Source organism: Cucurbita moschata, unplaced genomic scaffold (assembly GCF_002738365.1).
Source record: "Cucurbita moschata cultivar Rifu unplaced genomic scaffold, Cmos_1.0 Cmo_Scf00025, whole genome shotgun sequence".
Lineage (NCBI taxonomy): Eukaryota > Viridiplantae > Streptophyta > Magnoliopsida > Cucurbitales > Cucurbitaceae > Cucurbita > Cucurbita moschata.
The window spans coordinates 279,198-307,000 of NW_019268541.1; the positions used below are offsets into that span (position 1 = coordinate 279,198).

The 27,803-nt window shown below is 36.1% G+C and overlaps 6 protein-coding genes across 9 annotated transcripts; 2 read left to right on the forward strand and 4 right to left on the reverse strand.

Annotated features, from left to right (window-relative positions):
- Window positions 1-315: 315 nt before the first annotated feature.
- Window positions 316-3,077, forward strand: LOC111461680 (ribosome biogenesis regulatory protein homolog). Its single transcript, XM_023105290.1, has 8 exons — window positions 316-501; window positions 894-1,044; window positions 1,147-1,198; window positions 1,452-1,580; window positions 1,754-1,871; window positions 2,154-2,337; window positions 2,427-2,540; window positions 2,652-3,077. The coding sequence occupies exons 1-8, from the start codon at window positions 413-415 to the stop codon at window positions 2,802-2,804; spliced, it is 990 nt and encodes a 329-aa protein (XP_022961058.1). The 5' UTR covers window positions 316-412; the 3' UTR covers window positions 2,805-3,077.
- A 663-nt stretch (window positions 3,078-3,740) lies between these two features.
- LOC111461689 (uncharacterized protein At2g34160-like) lies at window positions 3,741-6,624 on the reverse strand. The gene is made up of 6 exons (XM_023105302.1): window positions 6,392-6,624; window positions 6,160-6,208; window positions 5,806-5,868; window positions 5,617-5,681; window positions 5,186-5,285; window positions 3,741-3,970 (listed from the first exon to the last, which is right to left on the reverse strand). The coding sequence occupies exons 1-5, from the start codon at window positions 6,509-6,511 to the stop codon at window positions 5,190-5,192; spliced, it is 393 nt and encodes a 130-aa protein (XP_022961070.1). The 5' UTR covers window positions 6,512-6,624; the 3' UTR covers window positions 3,741-3,970; window positions 5,186-5,189.
- Window positions 6,625-8,220: 1,596 nt separating this feature from the next.
- Window positions 8,221-11,782, reverse strand: LOC111461676 (F-box/kelch-repeat protein At1g55270-like). The gene is made up of 2 exons (XM_023105284.1): window positions 11,072-11,782; window positions 8,221-9,950 (listed from the first exon to the last, which is right to left on the reverse strand). Exons 1-2 carry the CDS (start codon window positions 11,096-11,098, stop codon window positions 8,691-8,693), a joined length of 1,287 nt encoding a protein of 428 aa, XP_022961052.1. The 5' UTR covers window positions 11,099-11,782; the 3' UTR covers window positions 8,221-8,690.
- Window positions 11,783-12,795: 1,013 nt separating this feature from the next.
- Window positions 12,796-15,742, reverse strand: LOC111461686. 4 transcript variants are annotated; one of them, XR_002713630.1, is made up of 5 exons: window positions 14,909-15,742; window positions 13,794-13,958; window positions 13,653-13,704; window positions 13,253-13,557; window positions 12,796-12,911 (listed from the first exon to the last, which is right to left on the reverse strand). XR_002713630.1 is itself a non-coding variant. In XM_023105299.1 (5 exons), the coding sequence occupies exons 2-5, from the start codon at window positions 15,163-15,165 to the stop codon at window positions 13,459-13,461; spliced, it is 573 nt and encodes a 190-aa protein (XP_022961067.1). In that variant the 5' UTR covers window positions 15,166-15,220; window positions 15,302-15,740; the 3' UTR covers window positions 12,942-13,458. The 4 variants fall into 4 exon arrangements, 2 of the variants coding, with proteins under 2 accessions (XP_022961067.1, XP_022961066.1); XR_002713629.1 differs by lacking the exon at window positions 12,796-12,911 and adding an exon at window positions 12,942-13,142; XM_023105299.1 differs by lacking the exon at window positions 12,796-12,911 and having other exon boundaries at window positions 12,942-13,557; window positions 14,909-15,220; window positions 15,302-15,740.
- Window positions 15,743-17,050: 1,308 nt separating this feature from the next.
- On the reverse strand, window positions 17,051-23,752 carry LOC111461671 (mediator of RNA polymerase II transcription subunit 17-like). Its single transcript, XM_023105278.1, has 8 exons — window positions 23,513-23,752; window positions 22,982-23,180; window positions 22,133-22,246; window positions 21,856-21,941; window positions 18,614-18,998; window positions 18,046-18,507; window positions 17,566-17,889; window positions 17,051-17,481 (listed from the first exon to the last, which is right to left on the reverse strand). Exons 1-8 carry the CDS (start codon window positions 23,599-23,601, stop codon window positions 17,152-17,154), a joined length of 1,989 nt encoding a protein of 662 aa, XP_022961046.1. The 5' UTR covers window positions 23,602-23,752; the 3' UTR covers window positions 17,051-17,151.
- A 2,215-nt stretch (window positions 23,753-25,967) lies between these two features.
- On the forward strand, window positions 25,968-27,529 carry LOC111461685 (uncharacterized protein YwkD-like). The gene is made up of 3 exons (XM_023105297.1): window positions 25,968-26,163; window positions 26,271-26,379; window positions 27,182-27,529. Exons 1-3 carry the CDS (start codon window positions 26,018-26,020, stop codon window positions 27,512-27,514), a joined length of 588 nt encoding a protein of 195 aa, XP_022961065.1. The 5' UTR covers window positions 25,968-26,017; the 3' UTR covers window positions 27,515-27,529.
- Window positions 27,530-27,803: the final 274 nt, after the last annotated feature.

Sequence of the window (27,803 nt, forward strand, 5' to 3'; positions counted from 1 at the left end):
TGTATTTATAAATACAAAGATTAAATTATTATTATATAAAAATTTAAGCTTATTATTGATGAATTTTTTCATACTAAAAATTTAGTGTTTTAATATAAATTTAATTATACGAATAATCATTTAATAAATCATTGAGGAGTTAATTTAAGGCATAATATCTACCATGGAAGATTTATTTTGTTTTATTTTTTTATTTATAAATTATAATGTTATAATGAAAAAATAAAAAATAAATAAATAATTGGTGTTTGTGGGCCCGACTGGCCGTGAGAACAACTAGGGTTAACTGTGCGAAGAAAACGATAAAACGGCGTCGTTTCGTGGAGAAGCAAGCAACTCCTCTTGTCCCACGCCTAAACCCTGAATTTGGTATTTGCTCTTTCGCCTGAGAAGTCTCTTGAATCGGCCGGTGATGGAGACGCCGCAGGAAGTTCAGGTCGACATTGGTCATCTAATGGCGTTCAATCCTCACCACCATTTCACTTCCCCGCCGTCCTCCAGGTTAGTCTCTTCTCCCTCCGGCAAATCTATTATGCAAACCACGTTTACACCTCCTGTTGTTGCTACACGGACTAAGTTCGTATTATTCGGAACTTTGGGTTTTCTTTTAGTTGTTGGTTCTGCTCTTTCGTTTCCTTTGATTGACATATTTGAACCGGATTTTGGCTTTGAGGAACTGTGATTTCTCAGCCTTGGAATACTGTTTGTTTGGTTAATTTCTGAAAGCATGTTATTGAAAAGAATCCGATAATTAGAAAAAAAACTTCGATGTAGTTAATGTTTTGAGGGTTTTGGTTGTTTTGAATCTGTATATCATTTAAACACATTGGCATGAAAATATATATTTGAAGAGAATCTTTACTATTTTTGCTTGGTTGCCTCTATACTTACAGGGAGGAGCTAGTGAATGAATGTCTACAGAAGGGTACAGAGCTAGTTCAAGCTATTGCTAATGAGCTTTTCATCCTGCCTTCAACTGAAGATAGAGATGGTCCTCTAGTGAAGTTGTCTCAACCTAAAACAAAATTGCCCAGGGAGAAGCCTGTAAGCCCATGAGTATTTGATATTTTCATTTATTGTCTCGTTTTCGCTTTTAAACTATGGATGTTTACATTTTGGTTGGGTGATGTCTTTCTTTCTTTCCAGCTTCCAAAGCCTAAGGCTCCTACAAAATGGGAACTTTTTGCTAAAAAACGAGGTTGGACGTTTTTTTTATGCTTTAATCCTGTTTTGTGCTGTTTTGTATTGTATTAAAAGATACATGTTTCCAATCCTTCAATTGTGTGGATTGAATTGAATTGAGCTGAAAGTCTGACTTGCTGTAAAGGAAAAAACTGGTAAGGATGAAAAGAAACAACTAACAAGAAGAATGAGAGGCATCCGAACACAAGACTTTGGAATTGGGAGTTTCTGGGGTGGAATTTAATTTTATTACTCTGCGACTTTTGCAGGTATAAAAAACAGGAAAAAAGATAAGATTCTGTATGATGAACAAACTCAAACATGGAAGCGTCGCCATGGTTATGATCGTGCAAATGATGAGGAGAACATACCCATCATTGAGGCCAAGATGACAGATGGTATTATTTAATATAACCTTGCATTTTAAGATGGACTACTTTTCTTGATGTCAAATTTCTGAACATAATAACTTTGACAGAGAGAATTTGAATATTGATACTTGCCCTTTCCACTCTCAACTAATATAGATATCAAAATGCCCATTAAGTATCATGCTTTTTTGCATTTGCAGAGCCGGGGGTCGATCCCTTTGCTAAGAGGCAAGAAAATAAGAGGAAACGAGTTGAAAAGCAAGAAAATAATCGCTTACAGAATCTGAAACAAGCTGCAAAAGTTGGTGCTTTGCCAAGGTTTTACCCTCTTATCACAGTTATTGGGTGTTGATCAAGTAATTAGATTATATCTTCTCACAATCATACTAATGCATATGTTTGGGTATTTAAATTTCTTCGATATTGGCCCATCTGTTTGTACTTTGGGTAGGAAGGTGGAGCATATGACCACATCTTGTACCTGTTAAACCCATTGATTTGTGCCTTTCGTTTCCAACAATATCTTAATGTCTTAAATCTGTCTTTTGATTTTCATCAGTTTTCTGTTAGATATAAGCTAAGTTGATTAAACTGATGCAGCCACGTTCAACTAGCTGCAACGGCTCTGCCCATAACCGGGACGCAAGCTGCAACGAAGAAAATTACAAAAGACGAGCTTGGGAATGTGGCTGGAATGGCTGCGACCGCAACAGCTAGTGGTGGAAAATTCGACAAGAAGTTGCCTGGAGAAAAGCCTCCGAAGCATGAAGGAAAATATCGCAAGGTTAACTAGACAATCCTTCTCCTTGCCATGCTCCGGCATAATATATGCCTATCATAAAGTTAAATATTTTGTTCTTTGTTTACACGCAGTTTTTACCCGTTGTGGAAGGAACGGGCGTTGGGTCTCGAGAAAGGGAGCAAACTGAGAAAGTCCTGAACCGTCTAATATCAAAGAATTCACATGAGATACTAAACATCAATAAGGTCGTTAGATCATACTTTTCTTTGTTTTGGTTTCAACAACCGACATCTTTCTTCGTTGCTCCATGGTTGGAAATTCTGTCTAATGGTCTTCACTAATTATCCTGAGTATAGGCTGTGAACATGTACAACGTGAAAAGAGAAAAGAGGCGCAAACATGATGATAGAAAGCCTTCATCATCAACATCGAGCAAGTTGAAACCAAATAAGAAACTTCAGAAGAAGCCGCTGAAGAAGGGATCATCGAAGAAAGGACAGGCCAAATGAGGTTATTACCCTTTATAATGGTTAGTATTTTAACTAAGAGTTCTTGTACTACACAATCTTCTTTATGGAAGGAATTTTGCATTTGGACTGTTTATTGTAGTAATTATCTTCTCCATTCAAGGAATAGTGCCTCCCTTTCTCACACACTATCAGAAGACGAATATGTAGTTTTTTTTTTTCTTTATAGGGATTGATCAGTTGGTTCCACCTTGTAGCAATCAAAGAAGTGATGTTTCCGAGGGATATAATCCAATCCAAATGATAGTGTTATCCCTATTCCTTACTATATGAATATCTTATTGGTTAGATTGGCTAGAAATCAATCCCCCTTATGATGTAGCCAGTTGATGTTTTTCTAAAAAAAAAAAAAAAATTATGAACCTTCTCGATATCTCGATTCACTGATAAAGATGGATACCATAGAAATGTTTAGAAGCGGTTTGATAGAAGATGAGTTCATATTAAATGTTTAGAAGATGAGTTCATATTAAATGTTTAGAGTCTGCTTGATAGAAGATGAGTTCATTAGAGGCCGTTTGATAGAAGATGAGTTCATATAAACGTTTAGAGGTTTAGAGGCCATTTGATAGAAGATGGATTCATGTAAACATTTAGAGGCCGTTTGTTAGGAGATGGTTAGATAAAACAAAATAACTTGTTTTAAGGTATTACCTTTTCCTTGCCTTCCACAAGTGTGGACTTTCTCTGTCTCCTTTCTTTCTTTTCATTTTATTTATAGTTTTATTTTGAATATAGTTATAATTAATAAATTAATAATAATTTATTAAAATATTTACTCAAATTTATTCTTACAAATAACTATTTTTTGGGATTTATTTTGATTAGACAATGCATTATTAACATATCACAATTTTAAAACATTTTTCTTTATATCTTATTAGCTTGTAATTCTCTAACCAGAAAATGAATCACAAATTTTCAATATCTAAGAGATAAAAATGGACTAAAACCACAAATTTTCAGTGACAAAAAGAGGTTTATGGTCATACATAAAGTACAGTTTGAATAGCTGAATTCGAGCATCACATTGCCAAATGGAACTAATACATAGTTTGAAACCGGCTCTATTGAGTGATATTCTCTGTGCCATGAAGTAACATGTTTTGTCTCCGCTTTCCTTTAGCTTTGTTGATGGAAGTGAAATCCTAAGCACCATAGTTTGTAATTGTTATCAGCGATAACCCACAAGCAAGGAGGATAAGAACGATAATCAAGAACAAAGAGACTGAAGGAGAGCGCCTTCCAAATTTTACGGAGGCCTTATTAACTAAAGTAATAACTGTAACAGCCTAAGGCCACCGCTAGCAGATATTGTATTCTTTAGACTATTCCTTTCGAGCTCCTCCTCAAGACTTTAAAACGCATCCATTAGGGAGAGTTACCACACCCTTCCTAAGAAATGTTTTGTTCCTCTCCCCAACCTATGTGGGATATCACAATCCATCTCCTTGGAGGCTCAATGTCCTCCCTAGCACACTACCGATGACTGGCTCGGATACCATTTGTAACAGCCCAAACCCACCGCTAGCAGATGTTGTCTTCTTTGGACTTTCTCTTTCGAACTTCCTCTCAAGGTTTAACAACGCATCCGCCAGGGAGAGGTTTCCACACTCTTATAAGGAATGTTTTGTTCCCCACTCCAACCTATAGATGTGTGATCTAACAAGAAACCCACTCCAACCTAGGGATGTGTGATCTAACAAGAAAGTTTACAAACAGGAGGAAAGCTACTTTTAAGCTTGTCCCAGCCGTAGTAATAGTTTTCCTGTGCTTTATAGAGAGTATCAAAGAGAATACTGAGATCGAGAAAGAAAAAGATGCTTCAATTGTACCAATACGGTATATTAGCTACTTTGATGAAGAGAATACAAAAAGAGGGAATTTCCCCACTGTATCAGACTTGAGGACAAATAAATGGAACCCAATGTGGGATCGATTAGGAGAGAACCATGCCATGAAAAAACATGTTTCTCAAAAGCATTCTCTTTTGACCTTACATGTGCAATAAACTCATGATATGAACATGTGCAGTTCGTCCAAAGTGATTATCAGATTGTGGGAACAAGGTTAAATCGTACTGCATGTAAAAATACTTTGAATGCAGTTTAAATTTCTGAAGCAAATGATTTATCGAATGCATATTTACCAAAACTGAAGAATCAAATTATGTTTCCACTCTCTTAAACAAAGATATCCCATGGTACCTAAAAATGGGCAAGTCAATGGTTCCCCAACTAAAAAACCTACATCAGTAAATGAACCACTTGTTTACTAACGTAATTAACAACAGAGAGACCAGATATAAGGAAAGAACAAGAGTCATCCACAAGGAGGCTAAGAACAAAAAAGAAAAAAAAAACCTTTTCAACTCTGCTCTTCACCATCTTCGTTTTCCCTTTCCTCTGCAGCAGCAGCCATCAGTTCATCGAAGTTTTCAGTTTTCCCCAGCACAATCTCAATCTAGAAGGTAAAAATCAGTCATTACAAATGTTAGACTTATCTAATCAGATGGAAATCACAGAGAAATTTCGCACAGTCCCAGCAATTAATTTGCACGCTCAGTGAATAAGCGTCTATAACCCACACCACTAATTTCTAGGGTCCAAATATGAAAGTAAATAAACGTGATAAATCGGATTGGAAGTTACACGAGGGTATACTTTTATTTGCCAAAATACGAGAGAGAAATCTCTTGCAATGTTTCTTTTAAGGGAGAAAAAACGAGAGAGGCAGCTTCCAAATTATCATCCATTGTGAAGTAACAAAGCAAGAAAGCAGTACGACGTATTACCTTAGCTTTTTGAACTGGTCTCCCACGAGAATCATCCTTGATATCAACAGTAGAAGTCATTATCTCTGCAGAAGATAATAAAATTTTTGTGAGCATTCAAAATTATATTCATCATCTCTAAAGAAGTCATTATCTCTAAGAAATAGCCCCAATAGTATATTCCAAAAAAGGAAGGAAGAGGATATTTACTCTTTTCTAAAGCCAGTCCATTGTTTTTCAGAATTTCCGCAACAGTCACAACAGTTGCAATGGCTGCAAAGGCATACATAGAAGTTTTAACATACTAATAACCCAAACCACCATTTGAAAGGATCAATTGACTGCATTGCAATTCAAATAGAAAAATGTTTGATTTGTCGCGTAAAAAACAACGAAAAGTTGACTTTCCAGATAAGAACATTACAAAAAATGCATCATTTAAGCAGAGTATTCAAGTGTCCCAGTTTCAAACTTCAATAAACATATAGGGCTATGAAGCAAATCCGCACATCTCAAAATGGATAGCCATTAATATTAGGAGTAAAAACAGTATAGAAAACCTACCCATTCCAAGCGCAGAAAGCTCGACCTCATTGTACTGCTGCATATACCTCTACATAAATTGGAAAAAAGAAAAATCGGTAACCAGAGGGTTAGCAAAACAAACCAGATAAACTTACAGACAAATCCCAAAACAACGAACCTGTTAACAATTTATACCAAATTAGAGAAGCCAGATTGGGAAGGAGTCAATAAATGAAGCGAATCCGAAGCCAAGAGTCGAAAGGAAACAAACCTTGGCGAGATTAACATAGAAGAATAGGGGCTTCTTGGTGTTGGAGACTTGAATTCGATTCTTCTTCTGCGAATCAGCTGTCAATGCAATGGAGTTGACACCCTCTGTAATCTCTTCCATCGAGCTTCTGAAACCTAAAACCCTAACCCTAACCCTAACACTCACTTCTGGAAGTGCGACTATGAGAAAGGAGAGTGAAAGTGATGGACTTTCTTTAATTTTATATTATTTTATTTTCCCATTTCATTATTTATATATTTTCTAATTTTTTATTTGAAGCTATTAAAATTTTCAAATTAAGTTTCTAATTACTAGTAATATTAAAAATAAATAAATAAATAAAAAGTATGATTTTCTATTGGTTGACATTTGTTTTGATATTAAAAAAATTTCAGCCAATTATTGTTAACATAGTTTATAATTATAATTGGATTATGCCTTAATTTTCTGATCATTAAAAATATTTATATTATCAAGTAGGAATTCACGATAGAATTTTTTTTTAAATTTTAAGAATAAAATCGAAGCTTTGTAATATGAGAATAGAACAAGAACGTATTATAGATAGACCGTGTGATGTCCCACATTGGTTGGGGAGGAGAACAAAACATCTTTATAAGGGTGTGAAAATCTTCCCTAGCAGACACGTTTTGAAGCGTTGAGGGGAAACTCGAAAGAGAAAAATATCTGCTAGCGGTAGATCTTGGTCATTACAAATGATATCAGAGCCTCGATGTGTCAGCCTTCTAGCTGTTCCCCAAAGGGGGTAGACACGAGGCGGTCTGCTAGTAAGGACGCTGGACCCCAAGGGGGGTGGATTTGGGGATGGTCTCACATCGATTGGAGAAATGAACGAGTGTCGGCAAGGATGTTGGTCCCGAAGGGGGTGGATTGTGATATTCCACATTGGTTGAGGAGGAGAACAAAACACCCTTTGTAAGGGTGTGGAAACCTTCCCCTAGTAGACGCGTTTTAAAGCCCAAAGAGGACAATATCGGCTAGCGGTGGGTCTGGGTCGTTACAGACCGTGTGAATGTTACATGAAAAATTTTTAGTTTAGAAGAATGATAGGTATTGATATATAATTCTGGCTCGGGATTTGAGGGAGAGCTTATACCTACATAACACGATATTGATAAGAATGTGTTCGGTAAGTAATTTGAAAACAAATGATTCAATAAAAAGTATATTTGTATTACACGTTTTGAGTATTTTTTAAAACATGTTTAATAGTAGATTTAGAAATTAAATTCCAATTTAAAAAGTTTTGAAAAGCTATGTTGAGTAATATATTTATAGTCACCGTCGTGCCCTACGATCACCTGGTCAAGCCCCTACCAGGTGATCGTAGGAAGGGAGCTCAACTCTCCCTATGAAAAACGAGCCTTGAAAGAGGAGTCCGACACTAACTACAAAAACGACGTCCTTAAAAAAAGATCAATGCCTATCAAGTCGAGCTCATCTCACTATGAAAAACAAGCCCCGAAAGGAGTTTGACATTAACTACAAAAACGACGTCCGTCAAAAAAGACCAATGCCTATCAAGTGGAGCTCAACTCTCCCCATGAAAAACAAGCCTCGAAAGAGGAGTCCGACACTAACTACAAAAACGACATCCGTAAAAAAAGATACCAATGTCTATTGAGTGGAGCTCAACTCTTCCCATGAAAAACAAACTCCGAAAGAGGAGTCCGACACTAACTACAAAAACGACGTCCATACAAAAAGACCAATGTCTATCCAACCTAACAGAAAAAGCATGGAAACAGTTGTAATCTGGACATATTAACAGAAGGGGCGACCAGATTTCCGACAAAGAGAATGTAATGTAAGAACACAATGATTATGTATCGTATGAAACTCATGTAGCAGCAGTCTATAACAGCAGAATCTCCAGAGAAATTGGGGAAATACACATGATCATGTTCTGTATGGTAGCTATGAGATGATATCAAGAAAGGCTCAAAGGTCTGTCACAATCTGAATCCCCTGACACTCTGCTGCACAAATATTTGCAGTTCTATAGCAGTTCTCTAACAGTTCAATACTCCAACAAATAATTTTATGGTGAATGGACAATTTTGTTTCCCTTCTTTCTCACAGATGACACGAAAAAAGAATCGAGGCAGAGGACAAAATCGTCCATGTGACCGAACTATTTGAAGTAGTATTGATCGATTATACTAGCATTGATTCTCCCATGTTTGGCATCAAACCATGGTTCTAAGATATGTAAAGAAGAGAAACAATGGTAGAACATATAAGCATGAGAGGCCTACGAAACAATACGAAAAAAAATTCACGCTTGAAGAACCTGGCAGTGAACTATGTGGCTTTTCAGACGACTTCGACCCGAAAGACTCGACCAGAGATTTGTGACCAAAGTTTTGAGTTGCCCTTTTCCTGCTAAGGTCTCCCATAGATGTTCACTGGGGGCACTGTCGGAATCTTCGCACTTCGAAACGTCGACAAGAGAAAGGCTCATGTTATTGCGAACGATGCACAATTTTCCGTTGAATGGAACAAGAGCAGCTGCCTCCAATGCCTTAGAACTCCCCAGATGCAGCTTGCTATCAATACTCTTGTTCCAAGAGTTGGATGCTTCGTCGTAGACCCGAAGTTTGCAGCCATCCTTGCAGTCGACAGCATAAAGATGTCCGTTTAAGGAAACACTTGGGTTCCTCCAACCTGCAACCATTCCATCATAAACAGGACACCAGCTGTCAGTTTCGGGCTGGTAGACATCACTTAGAACCTGACGTTGAGTCCCAAATCCCTTCAAATACCATTTACCCTCATAAACAACTCCGATTATGGGCACCATGGGAATGCTCATATCGGAAATGAAGGTCCATCGATTCTTATTTGGGTCGTATACTTCAGCAGATTTCAAAGACCGATGGCCACCTTCATTTTCCCCACCTGCAACATACAAACAGTTGTTTATCACACACGATCCAAAGACATGTCGTCTACGAAGCATGTCGGGGGCTCGGTGCCATTTATTTGTCCTGGCACTGTAAAAAATGACTCGTCTCATTGTTCCTTTTATTGGATCTCTGCCACCAAACAAATAAAGATGGCAACCACTAAGAACCGCACAGCCAAACCCAAGAGCTTCTGAGTATTCTTTAGGGACAGGAGGAAGGGGCTGCCAAAGCTGATATATGGGGTCAAAGGCATGCCATGAAATCTTATTATCTCGGTCTCTCTTAACGACGTAAATCCATTCTTCTGCAACTCCTAAACTCTTACGAAGAGAGTAAAAGAAGTTGCCAGCCAAAAGACGATACCATCTTTTGCAAACTAATCGGAGTTTACGGTGTTCAACCCTTGGGACACGGATAAGGCAAGCTATTGCAAGATCGTCGGGTAGTCCAGGAAGCAAAGGAGATTGGTTCCTGCTCCGGTCACTACGAGCCGGCTTAGGTCGAGTTGGGTGTATCGATGGTTTGATGCTAGGTTGTAGACAAAGCTTTGAGCCAGGGACAAACTTTTTAGCTCCAGCAACAGTCTTGAGGCCTGCATCTACTCTACATAAACAAGCTGTTGTGTCAACCTGAAATCATCCATCAGTGAATGTAAGCCATTCTGCCTTTTAATCCTACAAAAGATAATAGCACATATAGCAATGGTATCCATACTAACTAATTGACGTAGAAATGCAATAACACAGACTATAAAAACTCAGCTTTCTTCAATCCCAGAAAATTGCAGGCTATTTTTGTAACTTGGATCAGTATTTTCGAGGGGATAGCTTTATCCGTCCTGTCTTTTGTACTTTTCCATATATAATGGAAATCGTCTCTGAGTATAACTAAAGAAAAACCCACACGTAACAAAGCAGCTTCGCTCTTCTCCCTCGTCAACTTGGTCTATCGTCCAAGCAAAAAATGACTTGGTAGACAAAGATGATCGACTTTTTCTCGCTCGATATGGTGGAATGAACCTTTCCAAAGGCTGCCTAGTTAACCAACTTTTGGCTAGAAACCAGCTCGAAGGAAAGAGTGGAAGTCTTTATGTGATATCCCACATCGGTTGGAGAGGAGAATGAAACATTCTTTATAAGGATGTGGAAACCTCTCCCTAACAGACGCGTTTTAAAACCTTGAGGGGAAGCCCGAAAGAGAAAGTTCAAACAGGACAATATCTGCTAGCGGTGGGTTTGGGCTGTTACACTCCCCTTATTTAGAATTAAAGCAATATTTGAAGAAATGCCTTATGAAATTAACCTAAGGGCGGATTTGCAAATACGAGCAAATGTAAGAATATTTCCTTCTCTAAGTTCCTTTTATCGAAATTCTCAAATAGGAGCGAATCGGTATAGTTTTGAAACGATCTAATCGGTTTTGGCTTTTTGTATATAAGTTGTCTTTGCAGCTTGATTTGTGTCTGTCTAATCCTTTTCTTCTCACTTCCTCTCCTAACAGATGTAAGAAACACAAGAACATGAATAAAAGACAACAAACCTTATTCTATACAAATTAGGAGACTTCATAAGTTTGTCATTCATTAGCTTCAAACATTTGCAAATCAATGATCAAACAAGAATCTTAAGAAATCAGATCATTAACATTCTCGAAAATTCCACTGAAGGCAGGATCATTGCACATACATATTATTCAAAATAAGTGTATAAAAAAAAAAGCAAGAACATCGTCCAATGGATAAAGAACTTACCAGAGGAGGTTGGATCATTCTCTCCATCTCTTCCCTTGTGGGAATATCAGCACAAGATAAATTTTCAAACTCCAACCACTACCCAACCTCACATTTGTCTGATCCTACAAGAACCATTTGAAAATAAGAAATGCATCACAGATTTCTAACACAGATTAGTCGCGGCAGGTCGGCTCTTCAAGCTTGTATATCCCACCTTGGCAAGTCCACAATTCAGGCTTGAAACACAGTAAATTAAAGTGGAAGAAAGAGAGCAAGCATGATTTGAGCATTATCTCAAAGACCCATTACAGAAATCAGAGATCTGCGCAGAGAAACCTCGTGTAAAGCTCGTCCCACAAGGTCTACAGACAAGAAATCAGAAACCCCAAATCTCATCTAGCTCACCAGAGCGGTCTGAGGAAGAATTAAATGCGAGACAGCAGAAAACAGGAGCAAAGAGGCCAATGAAGGAGGAGAAAGAGACCCCTGTGGCCATTAAACCTCAGTGGAGTTTAGGGCCCATGGCCTCAGCGGCACAACCTACCAAGTACAAGAGTGCGTTCAAGAAGAGAGAGACTGAAAAAAGCAAACCCAAACCATTAAAGGGGATCGAGAAATAGAGGCTTTGAATGATGGCAAATGGGTTGGTTGTTGTATTGAAGCATTGAAGAACAGAACCCACAAATGGGTAAGTGGTTGGAAGATAGCTGTTGTTGTTGAAACTTAAGATGAAGGATCAGAAGGGGAAAAAGTATGGAAAATGGGAAGTTCCCCGCAGGGTCAAACGCTCAAAAGAAAGACTCCAAAAACCCAAAAAGAAAAAAGGAAAAGACAGAAACTTCAACAAACAAACAAAAGACAAAAAGTAAAATTGATAGCCCCCACATACTCTCCTCTCAAACCCACATCTCAAATGGCCATCTTCGTCATTTGAAAGAGCCAGAGGGAGCTGAAAATGGAGTTCATATGATAAGTTAGATAGCAAAGCCATTGAAAGCCTTCATTCCTCCTCCTATTCACCACTTTCTGGGGAAGCTGTAAGCAAAAAGTGCCATGTTCCATAGGAAAAACACTTCACCTTTAGAAATCCATTTGATAATCATATTTGGTTCTCATTTCATCTTTTAATTCTTATCCTCTTTGGCTGTATCTAAATTTTCTAAAACAAGTAGCATTTTTGTTTTCTCATTTCAAAAGCCCTTTGATATCTTACTCCCAAAAAAACAGAGTATCTAAGTCAAAATTTGAAAGTAGACTACACAATGAAAAAGAAAAAGTGTTGGTAAATTTAAAAGAAAAAATGTATAAATGGTATCAAAATAGCTTTTTCTTTTTGAATGAGAAATAAAATTAAGTAAATTTCTCAATTTTTATTTCATTTTTAATTTAAAAAGATTATTATAAAAGATAAGTATCATAATATTAAAAAAAAAAAAAAAAAAAAGAACATTTAGCCTTTTTTCTTGGGTGGTTTCAAGGCAATGGGTATGTAAGTAAATTTGAAGAAGATTACAAATTTTGACAGTCATTTTGTCTGGTAGTAATCCAACTTATTCATGATTCCTTTACCAAATACATAAACAATGAAGGAATATAAAGAATCCTACTTCAAAACAAAGAAATATACCAGCAATTAGGTGAATACTCAACTTCTTTCTCATTGTCATTTATCTGCCAAATATGGCTTCAAATATGCTTCAAATATGCTTTCATTCAGCCAAGTGGAAGAAGGTGGGCTGAAGCAATGGATATCAATCAAGGGATAAGACCAGCTTAACATCTTTATTCAATACTCAAAAAGACTAAGATCTTTATTCGGTTTTCTAAGTAACGACGACGAACGAATGCCTCGAACGGACTTAAACAACAGCAGAAAGAGCAAAAAGTAAGCAAAAAAAATATGGCCCAACAGATCATTCATTCAAGTAACTTCACTGAAACAGTATTTTCCGAAACTTTACAATCCTACATATTGTCTAATGAGACTTTTTTGTTTTCTTTCTTTTCCTTGTGCTAAGGATGCGTGCGAAGATGCTAAAATGAAACGAATCACCTACACGAATAGTAAGGCACGCCACATGCCACACGCCTACTTTCCAATGAAAAAAAATGAGGCAACTAAACTACATAACAAAGTAAATGGACTTTGCCAACAGAAGATGTAAGAATATAAGAATGGTGCTCCAGTTGTAGCCATACCAAAATAGTGAAGGTCAGATGTACCATGAGCGTGCGTAATTCTGGCAAGGTCGGTATTTGAATTGACTGAGGAGAAGGCAGTTGGCTAATGGAGAATCATGCAATACAAATCAGAACCTTCTTTTATATCAAGCCAGTTCAACCAATCATCTGTGCTTCAAAATCAATCTTTTCGTCTATGCGTCATCACTTGGATCGAGTGAAAGTTAATCTGTACGAAGAACATCGCTCTGAGGACTCTGAGGCCTGAATTTCCCGATAATTATACTTGGAAATACAACCATGCATGCCATGAACAAAGTGAACTGCAGCAACACCAAAGAGTAGTAGTAGTCATTGGATGCCATAATGTAAGCCTAACAATTGGTAAGTGCCAAAACCAAAAGCATGTGATAAGTACCAGAAGAGGAATGGTCAGGAAACCCCATATCGGCCAAAGAGCAAATGACAACCTACAAATGAGAAGGAAAAAGGTGTATTTTATATGGAATGATGAATGTTAATAGGCTGCAATATCATAAAAGTTGGTGGGTTATCTTACAAGCAAAAGGAGATAAGCCCAAGAAGTGTTGCAATTGGTAAAACTGATAAGCTTGCTACTTCCCATTTTTCATTAAACCTTCTAATACTCCAAGCTGACATACTCGTGTAAATGAATATGACAACGTTCAAACCGATCGCCACCATTCCAAGGTATAACGGAGGTCTGCTCAAGAGAATAGAATTCAAGCAATGTCGTGAATCTAAGAATACTAATGTTCGTTAATGAAAGAAAAAAAACCACATCCTGAAATATTACAAAAAGGGTCAAACAAACAACATAGGCACAAGCAAAGAGGAGCCAAAAAAATTACAAGGAACCCTCACTATTGAGAACCAAAAGTAAAGGATTGTCACAACAAAAATCGAGACCCGACATCGAAAACAAATGCATTAGAAGTTAAACTCCAAGCTCCCAAGACCCCTCTAACCTCTTAAAACCGTCGGATTCCATTCTAGCTAGGTATTCCATGAACTACAGAGAAACCCACTTACCTGTTGATTACGCCCGATTCTTGTAATGGAATAGAGTACTATACATTTTCGAGAAGCACATATGACATTCCCTTAGTTTGGAAAATAGAGGTGAAGATTAACTTCTTCCAACATAGCATGACCACAATTGATCAAAACCAATGCCATACCAAAAACTGGAAAAAGTTCTACAAAATCTACGCCTACAGATACTAATCAACTAAGGCGGTCTCAATACGGAAAAAAAATCAACAGATAGAAGACATAATCGATCTAGAATGACAACTACTTAATGTGTATCCTTTATCTTTTTGCTTTAAGCGCTGAAAATTTCTAGTAAATGCAATTTCCTAAGATGTTTTGTACAAGAACTTATCAAGCTACCTGTATCATTCTATGAACATTGACAATGAATATGCCAAAGCTGATCAAATGATTCTCTACACAAAAATTATAAGATATGTGCAGAATTAGTGAGCCCATATAAACCACAACTCCTGATTTTGAGGCACACACCAAAAGGCATCCTCACTAAAGAGCATCCATAGAACCATTCCAGCTCTAAAAATTTGAGAAAAAAATCTGGCAACAATACGATGAAACAACAATCAGAAGTGTGCATACATCTAAGTGTTCGTTCACCTTCTTATTCGGCCATCATGCCACAAGAGAATTATCATATTGGAATGCCTATCGCCATAGTATACAATGAAAGCAGCAGAAGCAAGCCAAAGGACATTCTCTACAACTTCAACCCACGTCCGACCCTTTGGAGTATGAAACGACATAGCTTGAAACCTCGAACACGCATCATCCTCAATATCATCACCACTAGAAGCATATCCCTGGCTATGCCTCTGCCTCATATAACCACCCGCTACGGGTGTTCCCCCCGACATGGAGGAAAGAAAGGACTCCAAATCTATCAAATGTTGAGTTCCCCAGATAACTTTACTGCATTACCACTCAGATTAACTCAAAATTAAACGCCAAAGAACTCACGAATTGATTGACACAAGATCATGGAAAAGGTACCAATTCCATCAGAGATCCTCCAAATGAATATCTGCATCAAACCCACATCTGGGGCTCTTCGTATTCCAATCCCAACCCCTTTTATAGAAACAAAGGCTTCGAATTCTCGATAACCCAGAATTGGACTTCAAAAACGCTTCAATACCCACAATGTAAATTCTTGTATTGAATGCAGAAAACGGAGCAGGCTGTTCAATAAGAAACCAAGGAAGGTATTAGGGGATATTCCCTAATGACTGCGAGCTTTCTATTCTGGACGATAGAGATCTGAAAAGCAGAATGTTACGATTTTGATGGGGAGGATGAGTGAAGGGGTTATTCGTTGCGTGAAAGAAACTAAGAATATGGGGTTTTGAATCGTGCGAGACAATTCTTGTTAAACGCCTTTCTTATTTGCACACTTCCTCAGATTTTTTTCCTTTTCCTCTGTTTTTGCCAGCTTTATTTGCTTTCCCACCAATCAAAGTCAACATTAAGGAATTAAATCACATTGCCCAAATGCTAATTTGCCTGTAATGTGCAAAATATTAAAATCTTTAAGAAAAATTAAAAATATTGGATAAAGGTCAAAGTTGTTTTGACTTTTTCTCGTCGCTTTGGAAACAGCATTTTGGGCTAATTAAGAAAAAATATTATTGCCTTTTCTTTTTTTTACTTTTGTTTTTGAAGAAATCAATAGAAAGCTTTGGATTTGAATAGTGAAATGTTTTTGAATTTTGGTCTTCAAAATTTAATGTTTTTTTGACTTTTTATGTCCATGAAACTTTTGGAGTTTTCCCTATTTTCTAAGATGGCTTTTTATATTATAGAGTTTTTAATGAGCCTTTAATGAAATTAGGCCAATTTTATATTATAGAGATTTTAATGAGCCTTTAATGAAATTAGGTCAATTTAGTATAGTACAATTCTCATTTAGTGAAACTAATTATCAAAATTTATATTATTATTGATGGATGTATGGATACCAACAGATATTTATGCAAATAAAAAATTATATTTTTTATTTCGTAGGATTTATTTTGATATTTATACTTTGAAAATGAATTTTGACAAATATCCTTGAAAATGTTTATTAAATTATTTTCTCTTTCGAAAGTTACAACAGACATCACTACCAAATGATATATTATGGTCAACACATATATCATCATATGGATGAATACTACAAGTTTTTGTTATCACATGATTTTATTGAGTAATTTTTCGTATAGTTATCATTTTTTTTTAGTTCTTACTTATTTCTATCTCATTTTTAAAACACTTTGTTATATTTAATGGGTCTTGTAACATAAGTTTTTTTTTATTGGCCAATAATATGCCAATCATGTAACAGTTTTAGAGCATTATATAGGCCAAAATAAAGGGCAACAAAATTTCCATTTGAATAGGTAATATTCTTTATATTGGCAAAACAACAATATATGAATTCCATTTCATGATCATAACGTAATTCAACTTTCACAAGTTACCGTAGTAGTAACCCATAGCATTCATCTGGAAAATTTTAATTGGCCAGAAATTTAAGTTAAATCATCCACTTAGTGATTTCAAACGAAGGGCAATGGACGAAAATCACATCAAGACAGATGACTAGTTATAGATGATTAGCGATCAATTAACTTGGAAAACAAGTGTAAATCAAGAATACTCACCTAAAACGGTTTCTTCCTCTTGAAGTCAGCTTCCAGCCATCCATGTCATGCGCCCTACATTAGCTATTATGAATAACATATGAAGGTGAGTAAGCAATGCGGACAAAAAGTGGTGATTTCATTAGATTTGAAAACATGGGCAGAAATTACAAGAGCTCGATGCAATTTCTGTTTGTAATACCAGACAAGTAAGCATGGTTATAGGCTGCTACCAAATCCACTGCACAAACTAACCAAATCCATTAGTGTAGATTGCAAAACTTCCAGAGATAAATGGCCCAAAAACTTCCTGTATTCAGGCACAACATCTGAGATGTCGAAGTTATGTTTCCTGTCCTCCGTTAGGCCATCGTCCATTACCAACCACCAAGAAAGGCATCCTTGAGCATCTTCTGGGTCCACATGGGCGACCAGACGGAGTGTTTCACCTTGTTCTAGCTCAAATGACAGACTTAGGAAGTCACGGCTGACCTTTATTCCCCAGGTTAGGGCTTCCTCATGAAGCCAAAGAATAATTTGGCTCGCAACCTGTTGCGGAATCACAACGATATTGTTACTATTACGTTCCATCGATAAAGAAGCTCGAAACAAGGAAATCTAATTTGTGCTCACCTGCAACAGGATTATAACGGGAAGATCAGCCAAGTCACAGCCATATCTGTTCATTGAATACATATCCTTGGAATTTCCCTTGAACAAGCCAACTACATCAGGAGCACCTTCCCCTTCAATAGTGATGCAATCATCATTTACAACCACTTTAGTCTGAAATTGTGATTTGGTTACACTTTTCATTTGATGACTATCTGATGTACGAGCCTGGATAGAAGGAGGATGAAGTTTGGACTGGGGAACTTCCATAAAAAACGTCCATGAAGATTTTCGAGAATTCCAAGTGGGATGAGATATCAATTGAAGAAATGGAACTTTCCAAACCTAAAAACAAACCAAAGACAAACTACATGATTAATAGCTGGTAACATCAAAAACAGAGATCATAGTTATTGTAGTTTTTTTCATAAAAGAAAAAAAGAAAAATGAGGCACTGTGCTTTCATCGGAAACTGAGTTATTAAGAAATTAGGACTCTTACCACATTTTCGAGCTCCATAAGAACCTTGTTTGCGAATATTCTGTGAGCCAGAGACAAACAGAAATGACCAAGAAGTCCAGACCCATCATTAGAAGGTTGACCTGATTGCCTGCTTAATGATGAAATGGGTTTATCATTTGATTTTACAAATACTAGCTCATGGAAAATTTGTTGCAGATATATCTCAAAGGTTGTATAATTAGGATTCCGCAATTTCTTTTCAAGCGGATCACTTCTATCTGGTAGTTCAATCCCATCAAGCGAATCAAAAGGTAAATTTGTATTATCCAGAATCCAGGTATTTGCATCTTCAACTGTTTGGCCGCTTTGACCAGTTGGCACCAGAGAGATAAAAACCGACGTACCCTGATCTATACTTAATTGCAAGTAATTTTCTCGTATGCCAGTCACATTGATACCTAAGGATGGATTGAATGCTTCACGATTCACCAAATCAAACACCTGGAACCAGTATAGTGAAAAGAAAAATGATGTATCATATATCATGTGGTGGGGGCCAAGTAGCAAGGACTTGCAATGAGCAAGATCAAAGTATTAATGAGACTACCTGCTCACTGAAAATGGCATGGTGAACTTGACGGAGAAGTGAGTTAGTTTCCTTAATGTACTCATTGTCATTTGTAAACTCCTTCTCACTTTCAATTGGAGACTGATTGGATGAATTTGTGGATGAATTTTTACCACGTTCCAGAGGATTTTCCATATTACACCCACTGAGAAATCCAAAACGAAGGGAGTGGCATGAATTTGGAGGTAAACTAATTGCCAGCATTCCAGACGAATCACGATCAACACGAATAGTAGACGAAGATGGTCGAAACACAGACGAAGGATCACATGATAAATTGTCAAATAAATCAATGGTAAAGCCTTCATTTGCAGGAGCTGCAGCAGCAACGCGCTGTCTTTTAACCTTCCAATTTTGCTGCAATCTGATATACATCATCAGCAAATACTGAAAATCTATGAAGATGGGAAAGTATTAAGAGCATCAAAAGGATTCCAATTGTTTCTTTAGAAATTACACTATAATAACCATAAATACAACGCCAAAAGTTAAAAAAAATATTTATTAAATCTCAAACGGTGGAAATTTTCCATTTAATGAAAAATTATGAAAGAGTTAAATAGTAAGCTCACGATATTATGAAGGCTGAACCATAAATAATCCACAGATTGTTTTAATTTTAAAAGGAACAAGACGTGATTAGAAAAAGAAAGAGAAAAGCATGACACCATAAAAGAAAGAAAGAAATAATATGAGAAGATGCAATATGAGAAGGTGCAACTTATACTGTGGCAGGGGGCTAGGAAGAAGCCCCCATACAGACAGGCTAAACAAAGCTATAAACCGGGCAAACGGGAGCAACCACCATACAAGCTGCGATTTTATTGAGAAAAAGGAAAGAATGCAGAAGAGCAAACAAAAAACAAGCCCACAAAAGGGGAATTCTCAGTCCCATACTTGCCAATAGAATCAAGTCAAATTCAAAAGTATGACATAGAACTGATAATCACAAGAACTCCAATCAACGGACACATAAAGAAGCATTAAAACCATACAACCTCCCACACCATTTTTGAAGATCTTTCACCCGTCTAATAATTCTATCATTCCTCAAGTGACCCTAATGAAAAGAAAGGCCTCTCTACAAAGATTTTTTTTTAAAAAAATAGATATCCAGAAAACCGATTTTATCTCTGCAATACAGGAGAATTTCAGGAACTCCCTCAAATGGAAGTTTTTTATAATAAAAAAAATAATAAAATAAAAATAGTAAAAAATTTCAGTTTAGTGAAAATTACAATGGTCATCTACAATCCTACACTTTTGCGTTTACAAATAAGTTCAACAATTAAAAATGAAGCTTAAGCAATGGCAATGGCCTTCTAGAACCACAATGAGATAGTCGGAAATCCAACTATTGGACTAAACCCCAAATCTACTTGCAATAATCTTATACATTAAAGTAGACTCCTACCACCAAATTCTCCAAAGTCCAAAGCCACTTAATTAGAAGAGCAAGGTCATTAGTCAACCACTACCAATCCTCAATCTGCCACTCACAAACAAACACAACACCATGCTCCACTTAATCAAATGAAAAGGCACATTCTCACACACCCTTCGTCTCGCCTGAGCTTTTTGGTTCTGGCAATAGACACCGAGGAAAATTGAATGTGGACGAAAAGAACACAACAATTATTGAAAGAACTAATTGAATAAAGGTTAATTTTATACCCTTAAGGAAAGTCAATGTTTTTTCCTGCCGCTACACACCTTAGGATCCTAAAAGAAGAAAACTTTGAGGTTATGCTGTAAAGGTAAATCTAGATTTCATTGTGGCAATTAATACCTAGAATGGATCTCATGAATCTTTTAGTATAACATATGAGGCTTCATGGAGCCTACCACTTTGTGGCATAGAAATATTGTGCGTAGCTATAGTAGTAGGTTGCATGTTGCAAGGACAAGGGCTCTAGTAAAAATGTCTGAGTTGTTATTGTTTCAGGTTTCCCTATGTTCTTCCAGAGTGTGAAATCTTCAATGGGGCATCGCTCTAAGACCTATTTTTGGGAAGACAACTGAGTGGGTATCAAACCCTTTTGTTCTCCATTTCCGCATTTATACTGGATGTCCAATAAAAGGATGCACTTGATGGCCTCTATTTTGTCTTCATCTTATCTGTATTCTTCCATTCATTTGGGCTTTCGTGGTTCTTTTACAGACCAAGAGATGATGGAGGTGGCAAGCCTTCCTACATCATTGCAGACCCATCCTTCTTAGGTATTTTCCCTTCTTTCGTCCTCCTTGTCATCCTTGTGTGTCCTGGGAGGAGGAACATTCAGGTTTGGTCCCAAATCCTTCTTAGGCCTTTCCTTGTAGATCATACTTTTACATTTTGTGTTCTTAGGCATTTTCTTGTAGATCACTTTTTTCACATTTCGTGTTCCACTCCCTCCTCCCACAAGCTTCCTATGCTTTCTCATCTCTTTGTAAGATTAGAATCCCCAACAAGGTGAAGTTCTTTGCTTAGCAGATAATAAATGGGAGAGTTAATACCCTGGATTGTATCCAGAGACTTTTTATTTTTTTATTATTATTATTATTATTTTTTTTGCATCAAATGATGTGTTCTTTGTCAGAGGCAAAAGGAGGACATCGATCATTTATTATGAGATTGCTAGTTTGCTTACTCCCTCTAGAGTCGATGTTTGGCTTCTTTTGTTCTTTGTTTGGCTCAAAGCAGAGATTGGTGCTCTATGATTGAGGAAGTGCTCCTGAACTCTCCCTTCTAAGAAAAAAGCAAATCTTGTGGCATGCTTACTTATGTTGTATGGTAGGGTATTTGGATAGAGAGGACAAGTAGAATTTTTAGAGAGGTGGAGAGATCTTGGGAGGAGGTTTGGGAGGTTGTACCTTTAATGCTTGGTTATGGGCATTCGTCCCTAGACTAGTGTTGGGACCTTTCGTATTATGGGCTTATTTTTTATATGCCCATGTCCATTTTTTCATGTTTCTCAATGAAAGTTTGATTTCCTAAAACAACTAGATAGATAGATAGTATAACATATAAGGTGCATAAAAGTTATCTTATCAAGAACTTCTAATTTATCTAAATCGATAAAGGCTTGCAAATAAAAATCATAGTATATTTATACCTTATGATAAAACTTTTTAATTTTAATTTAAAGAGTATTACCGTCTGCCAGATTAACAATGACATACAATTTTTAATATTGATTCATTGCACAATAATCGTTGGATCAATGACGAAAATTGATTACCGAATTAAAGCCCCATAAAATCTTGCTTCCCTGGCAACCTGGCGTTCCAAACCTTTAGCAGACTGCTTGAAATACTTACCAAGATGCTGTAAAAAAGTAAGGGGAAGGTGATAAAATCAGTCATTTCCAAAATTATAGTACAGATAATAAGATGAAGTTTTAATTGAATAATCTGCTAACTAATCTTTTCAACATGGTCGTGCTGGCCCAATCAAAGCAAGCTAATAAGATGAGGCAATCATCACTTCTGTGAACAAAAGAAGGATAAAAATAGTACTCGAAAGCATTGTAGTTTCGTTGCTACAGACACTCCAAGATCTGATAAAACTTCATTAGGTAATGGTTTTGGCCTTGTCATCCCACCCACTGTTACTGCATCATTAGCTTCCACCTACAGTAATATCAAGACAGACAATATTTTGTAATGATATTTTTAAATACAATATTCTCAAGAAACCAATTAAGTAAAATTACAAGCAGAGAAAAATAATCACAATTTCAAGATCCTGATAGTTAGCAGTTAACTCCTATCTCCTCCCTAATGAAACTGACAGACTAAAGTTCTCCCAACCTATTCTTGCAAGAAAGAACGAAAAAGGAAATAAAGCATATCCATAAAGCCAATAAGAACTAAAGATCAGTTTGCAGGTTTATGATTCCTCGGTACACTTAGATAAGCGCTTCAGCATTTGTGGTGTGCACCTCAGAACCAGAAGCCCAATTTTTTATTTTTTTATTTACTTATTTATTACTTTGAGGATGAAACTAAGAAATATTCTTTTAAAATGTTTGTTTTTTTCTCCATAATCTCTCATAAAATCTCTAGTTTCTTCAACTTTTCGTCATCTTAATATTCATAATACTATTCCACTTCATGTGTAAAAAAGATATTAACATTTTTCTAGTATGTGCCTTGCACTTAAGTTCCAGAGGACTATTGAGCTTTGGACTTTGCTGCCACGCTTTGAAAAAAAAAATGCAAAGACATAAATGTAATGTAAAATCTATGACAACTTGCCTCCACATTTGCAGGCACTTTTTTCTAACAAGAAACCTTTGCATGCACATTTGTTGAAACTAATACTAGCAATCTAGCAAATTAGAGGCGTTTGATATAAAAACTCACGGTGTTGATGAGATCTATGATAACAGAGAGCTCTTGATGAGCCAACTGCAAGTTTTCTATCATGCTCTGCCATTGCCACGGTGTTGCACTCTCCTTGGAGGCCTTCTTCTGCTTCTTTTTGTCATCGTCCTTCTCTATTGCCCAAGCAAAGTCAATTCTCCGAATAAGCGACAATCGTTTCTCTTCATAACCAACATCTCTGTTAACAGTATAGCAAAAATCAATCTCAAGTATTGAAAAATTAACGATAAATTTATCAGAAACTTTCATCACGAAAACCGAAGAATACATTTAAAGATTAGATTCCAGACAATTTAGCATAATGAGATCAATTGTGTCAGAGTTCACTCTAAGCAATACCAATGTACAAACACGAACGTAACCAGAATGAAGAATAACGAAGCACAAGCACGCATTCGTCCACTAAGACATATCTCCTTCTACCTTAACATGCATACGAACTAATTAACATTTCCTCTGTCATCTCAGGATCCAAAAAATGTGGGAAAACCAGATAAAGAATGAACATACGATGGAAATCGTTCGAGACCATTTTCTTCTATGGCCTCCAAGCGCTTGACGGGAAGCTTGTCGAGAGAAACTTTCATGTCTCCGTCCATATTCACACGGTATTTTCCCGGTAACAATGTGGGGAGGGAAAAAATTTGGAGCGAGCCCTAAAACGGAAGAGAAGTCCGGGATCGGGATGAGAGTCCACTGACAGAGAGATCAGCCGACGACTGTAAAACGAAATGACCGCTTTGTCCCTGAATATTTTGTACACACATCTTCCTTCGCTGGCTTTTTCGGTAGACATTTCCTTCTAAAATTTTCATTCTTTTTTTCCAATTTAAATGGTTAAATTATAAAAAAATAGAATAAATTTGGTATTTTATTTTACCATCCATAAATAAATAAATTGGCGAGGCAATTGTAACCCAAAGATCAAACATTCACAAATCACAGCTATCACTAACATCATCGATTACAAATATTAAATATTATTAATATTCATAACAATCTTAAAAGTAGATTAGAGTGGAGTTTAGTCGTAACTCTATTTTTAGGTTAGTCGGGTGGATCTGACAAAAAAAAAAAAAAAATCAACCATGAATCGACTCGAATTTTCAATTTCCAAAAGTTGAACTCCCAAAACATTAAAAAAAAATTAAGATTTGGATCGGGTAAATATTGGATTAGATAGATCAAAATGTTCGGGTTATTGAGACATATAAATACTCCTAATTTTTTATAAAATCAAACACTAAATTAGGTTATTTTAAAAATTTAAGAGAGACGTAACGAAATAAACTATAATTTTTAATATTAAAATAAAATATTTGAAAGTTAATAAAAAAAATTAATAATTATTTCCTAAACTTAAAGTATAATAGTATTAACTTTAAATTCAATAAATAATTTTTTAAAAAAATGGTATTTATTCTACAATTAAGTTGCATGGTTGAATAAAATTCCAATATATTCAAACACCGTTCAAAAACATTTATTCGGAATAAAATATGTTTTTTTTTTTAATATTTGTGAAAAACCAAAACAGCTGCTAATTAATCAATTCACGACATTTGAATATAATAATCTGACATTTGAATTAATTGGGAAAATCAAATTCTTATGGTGCAATGCATGATGACACATTTTTTAATATAAATAAATTGCATTAAACACTAATAATATATAAGTTATTTTGAACATACATACACTAAAATACATTATAATTAAATTGTTTTTCCATGCTGTATATTTCTAGATAAATATCTAAAATTGCCATTATTATAATAATAAACAAATACTTTAAATACCGTGCCAATTATAATAACGGCGATGTGAAATTATATATATATATATATATATATATATATATATATATATACACACATGTATATAGTGCCGGGCAAAGGTGGTAACATAGTTTGATCCGAGGCAAAGTCGCATAAACAATGTTTTTGTTTATATTTTTTGACTTTTTTTTGGTTTAATAATTGTAAAAATGTGAGATCAAAACATTAATTTTTAAAATGATAATTTATTTAATCATAAAAAAAAAATATCAACTTTAGCGACAGGTCTAATATACATATTCATACCTTATAATTTTACGATGAAATTTGGATATATATATATAAGAGGATGAACTTTGAATTTCTAACCTTCTAAAAATTTAGCCGATCAAATTTTGGATGAATTTTGGTAAAAAAAAAAAAAAAAAAACCTTGAGACAAAGCCTTCGAGCGATGAGTTTTGAGTTTCTAGATCTCCAACGCTCTAGTAGATCGATGTTTGGCCAAACTCCAACCCAAATGTCAAGAAATGCTTGGTGGGGAAAAAACTTGTGGTTTCTAGCTCTCCCACACTCTCTCGAGCCAGAGTTTAGACAAATTTTTCTCCATACGTAGAGAAGAGCTCAGAAGGTAACGAACTTTGAATCTTTGACCCTCCAAAGTTTCAACAGGTCCAATTTTGGGTGAACTTTGACACAAACATCGAGGTAGATTCTAGAACGAACGGACTTTAGGGTTCGTGGCTCTCCAAACCTCCAATAGGTTAAAATTTGGTTCAAATGCCAAGACGAACTCCATAAATGACGAATTTTGAGTTTCTAATTCTCTAAAGCTCGAAAAGGGTCAGAGTTTGAACAAACTTTGATTCGAACCCTAAAAAGGACGAACTTATGCGCAAACGTCACACATGACTCATTTTCGACTCGTTTTCGAAATGAAGAAAGTCTGTAAACATAGAGAGACTAGATCTTAATTAGAAATTCAAAGTTGGTTCCCATTTAATTATTCAAATTGACTTAATACATTTGTGCCCCTTTTGAGAAAGTCAAACCTTATGTTCCAGCTCGTCAGTTGACTGAGGAATCCAAGCAGACAAAAAACCTTAAAATAATCAAATAATTAAAAAGGAATGAATCAAAGCTTGTCTCCAACTCCAATATATAAACCTTCTAAGCAACTCAAGAAATTTCAATCCAAAACATTCATAATTCATTAATTTTGAATCTGTTTGGATAAGATGAAGAAGAACCCTCTTCGTCTCAAGTCTGTGAATCACATCTCAATAGTGTGCAATTCAGTGGAGAAATCTCTGGAATTTTATCACAAAGTTCTTGGGTTTCATCCTGTTCAAAGACCTGCTTCCTTCACCTTCCATGGCGCCTGGTATATATTTATTCTCTATCTTGAAGAACCCTAATCCTATATCATTTTTATCTTTGTTTTTCGTTTAAAAATCGAAACTTTATGGTATTTTTTTGACGATGGAATAGGTTGTTCAACTATGGTATGGGTATACATCTTCTTCAATCCGATCATGACTCTGATACCATGCCCAAGAAACGAGTCATCAACCCTAAAGACAATCATCTTTCGTTTCAGGTACCTTTCTCTTTTCTTTTTTTGAAGGGACGGGTTAAAACTCAATTGGGTCGGAATGAATTTTAACATATAACGATATAGTCTTTGTAAAAAAAAAATCGTTATTATTTCGATGAAAGTTTTTAAAAACTTCATCAATGCTTGGGCAGATCTGTTAAATACCCACAAACGTTCAAAAGTAATATCAAAAAGTTTGAAAATGATCTATAACGAGTAGATAGATGGTTTCCGTTCATATATTGATGGTAATAACTTTAGCTATGCCCTAGACTTAGTCGTGCCAATAGATTGGTAAATCCTAAAATGTCGAACAAAGGAGTCCAAAAGAGACAGGAGTCAAGCCTCCTCGAAGGCACAAAGGCAGTAAAAAATAACTAAGACTTCAAAGGAGTCGAGCCTCGATTAAGGGCGTGCTTTGTTCAAGGGGAGGTGTTGATGATGAAAGTCTCACATCTCTAATTTAGGGAATGATATCAGTTTATAAACAAAAAAATATTCTCTCAATTGGAATGAGGCCTCTTGGGGAAGCCCAAAGCAAAGCTATAAGAGCGTATGCTCACAATGAACAATATCATACCATTATGGATAGTCTGTTTGTCTAATTTGCTCGAAATTATTTTTATGAAGGGAAACACTCTTAAATCTATTTTTGAACATAATACAGACAATTAAAGGTGTTTTTGAATTTTTTTTAAGAGTTTAAATGTATTATTGAAATTTTTGAAAAATTTATGATTATAATTTTTATCTTTTAGATCTAAAAAGATAGAATATCTTACTATCTTCTTATCATAAACGATAGAGCGAAGACATGGCAACGACGGAGAAGCAACTAAAGAAGATGAAAATAGAGTACGTAAAGTGCGAGGTGGAAGACGACGGGATATTCATCGACCAGCTTTTCTTCCACGACCCCGATGGCCTAATGATCGAAATCTGCAACTGCGAGAATCTCCCCATCCTACCGGTGTCGGGAGGCGGCGACTCCCCGATTGCCGTCGTCAACGCAGCCCGTTTGTGCAGTATTCAACAAGCCGAGCAACAACAAAAGCTACAACAAATCCAAAACGCCGCCGTTCAAATGATGCAGCTTCAACAACTACTCATCAGCATCCCATGCAACGCATGCACGTGAAAACATAATTATAAAAAAAAAAAAAAAAAAAAAAAAACATAAACAACATTCAAATGGACAAATTTATTGTGACTAAGAACATGAGTAATAATCAAGGAATACAAGCCAACTCACGATTACGTTTCATGAGATTACACGTACCTAAAATGAGTTCTAATAATTTATTTGAAGTGTTATAACGAGACTGCTATTCTGGTGGTTTAGGGACACCTTCAAAGTCGTCCACACATTCAGTTACATAGCTAGCAACACTGAGAGCTGGCAAGCCATAAATGTCTTTCCCCGTTTC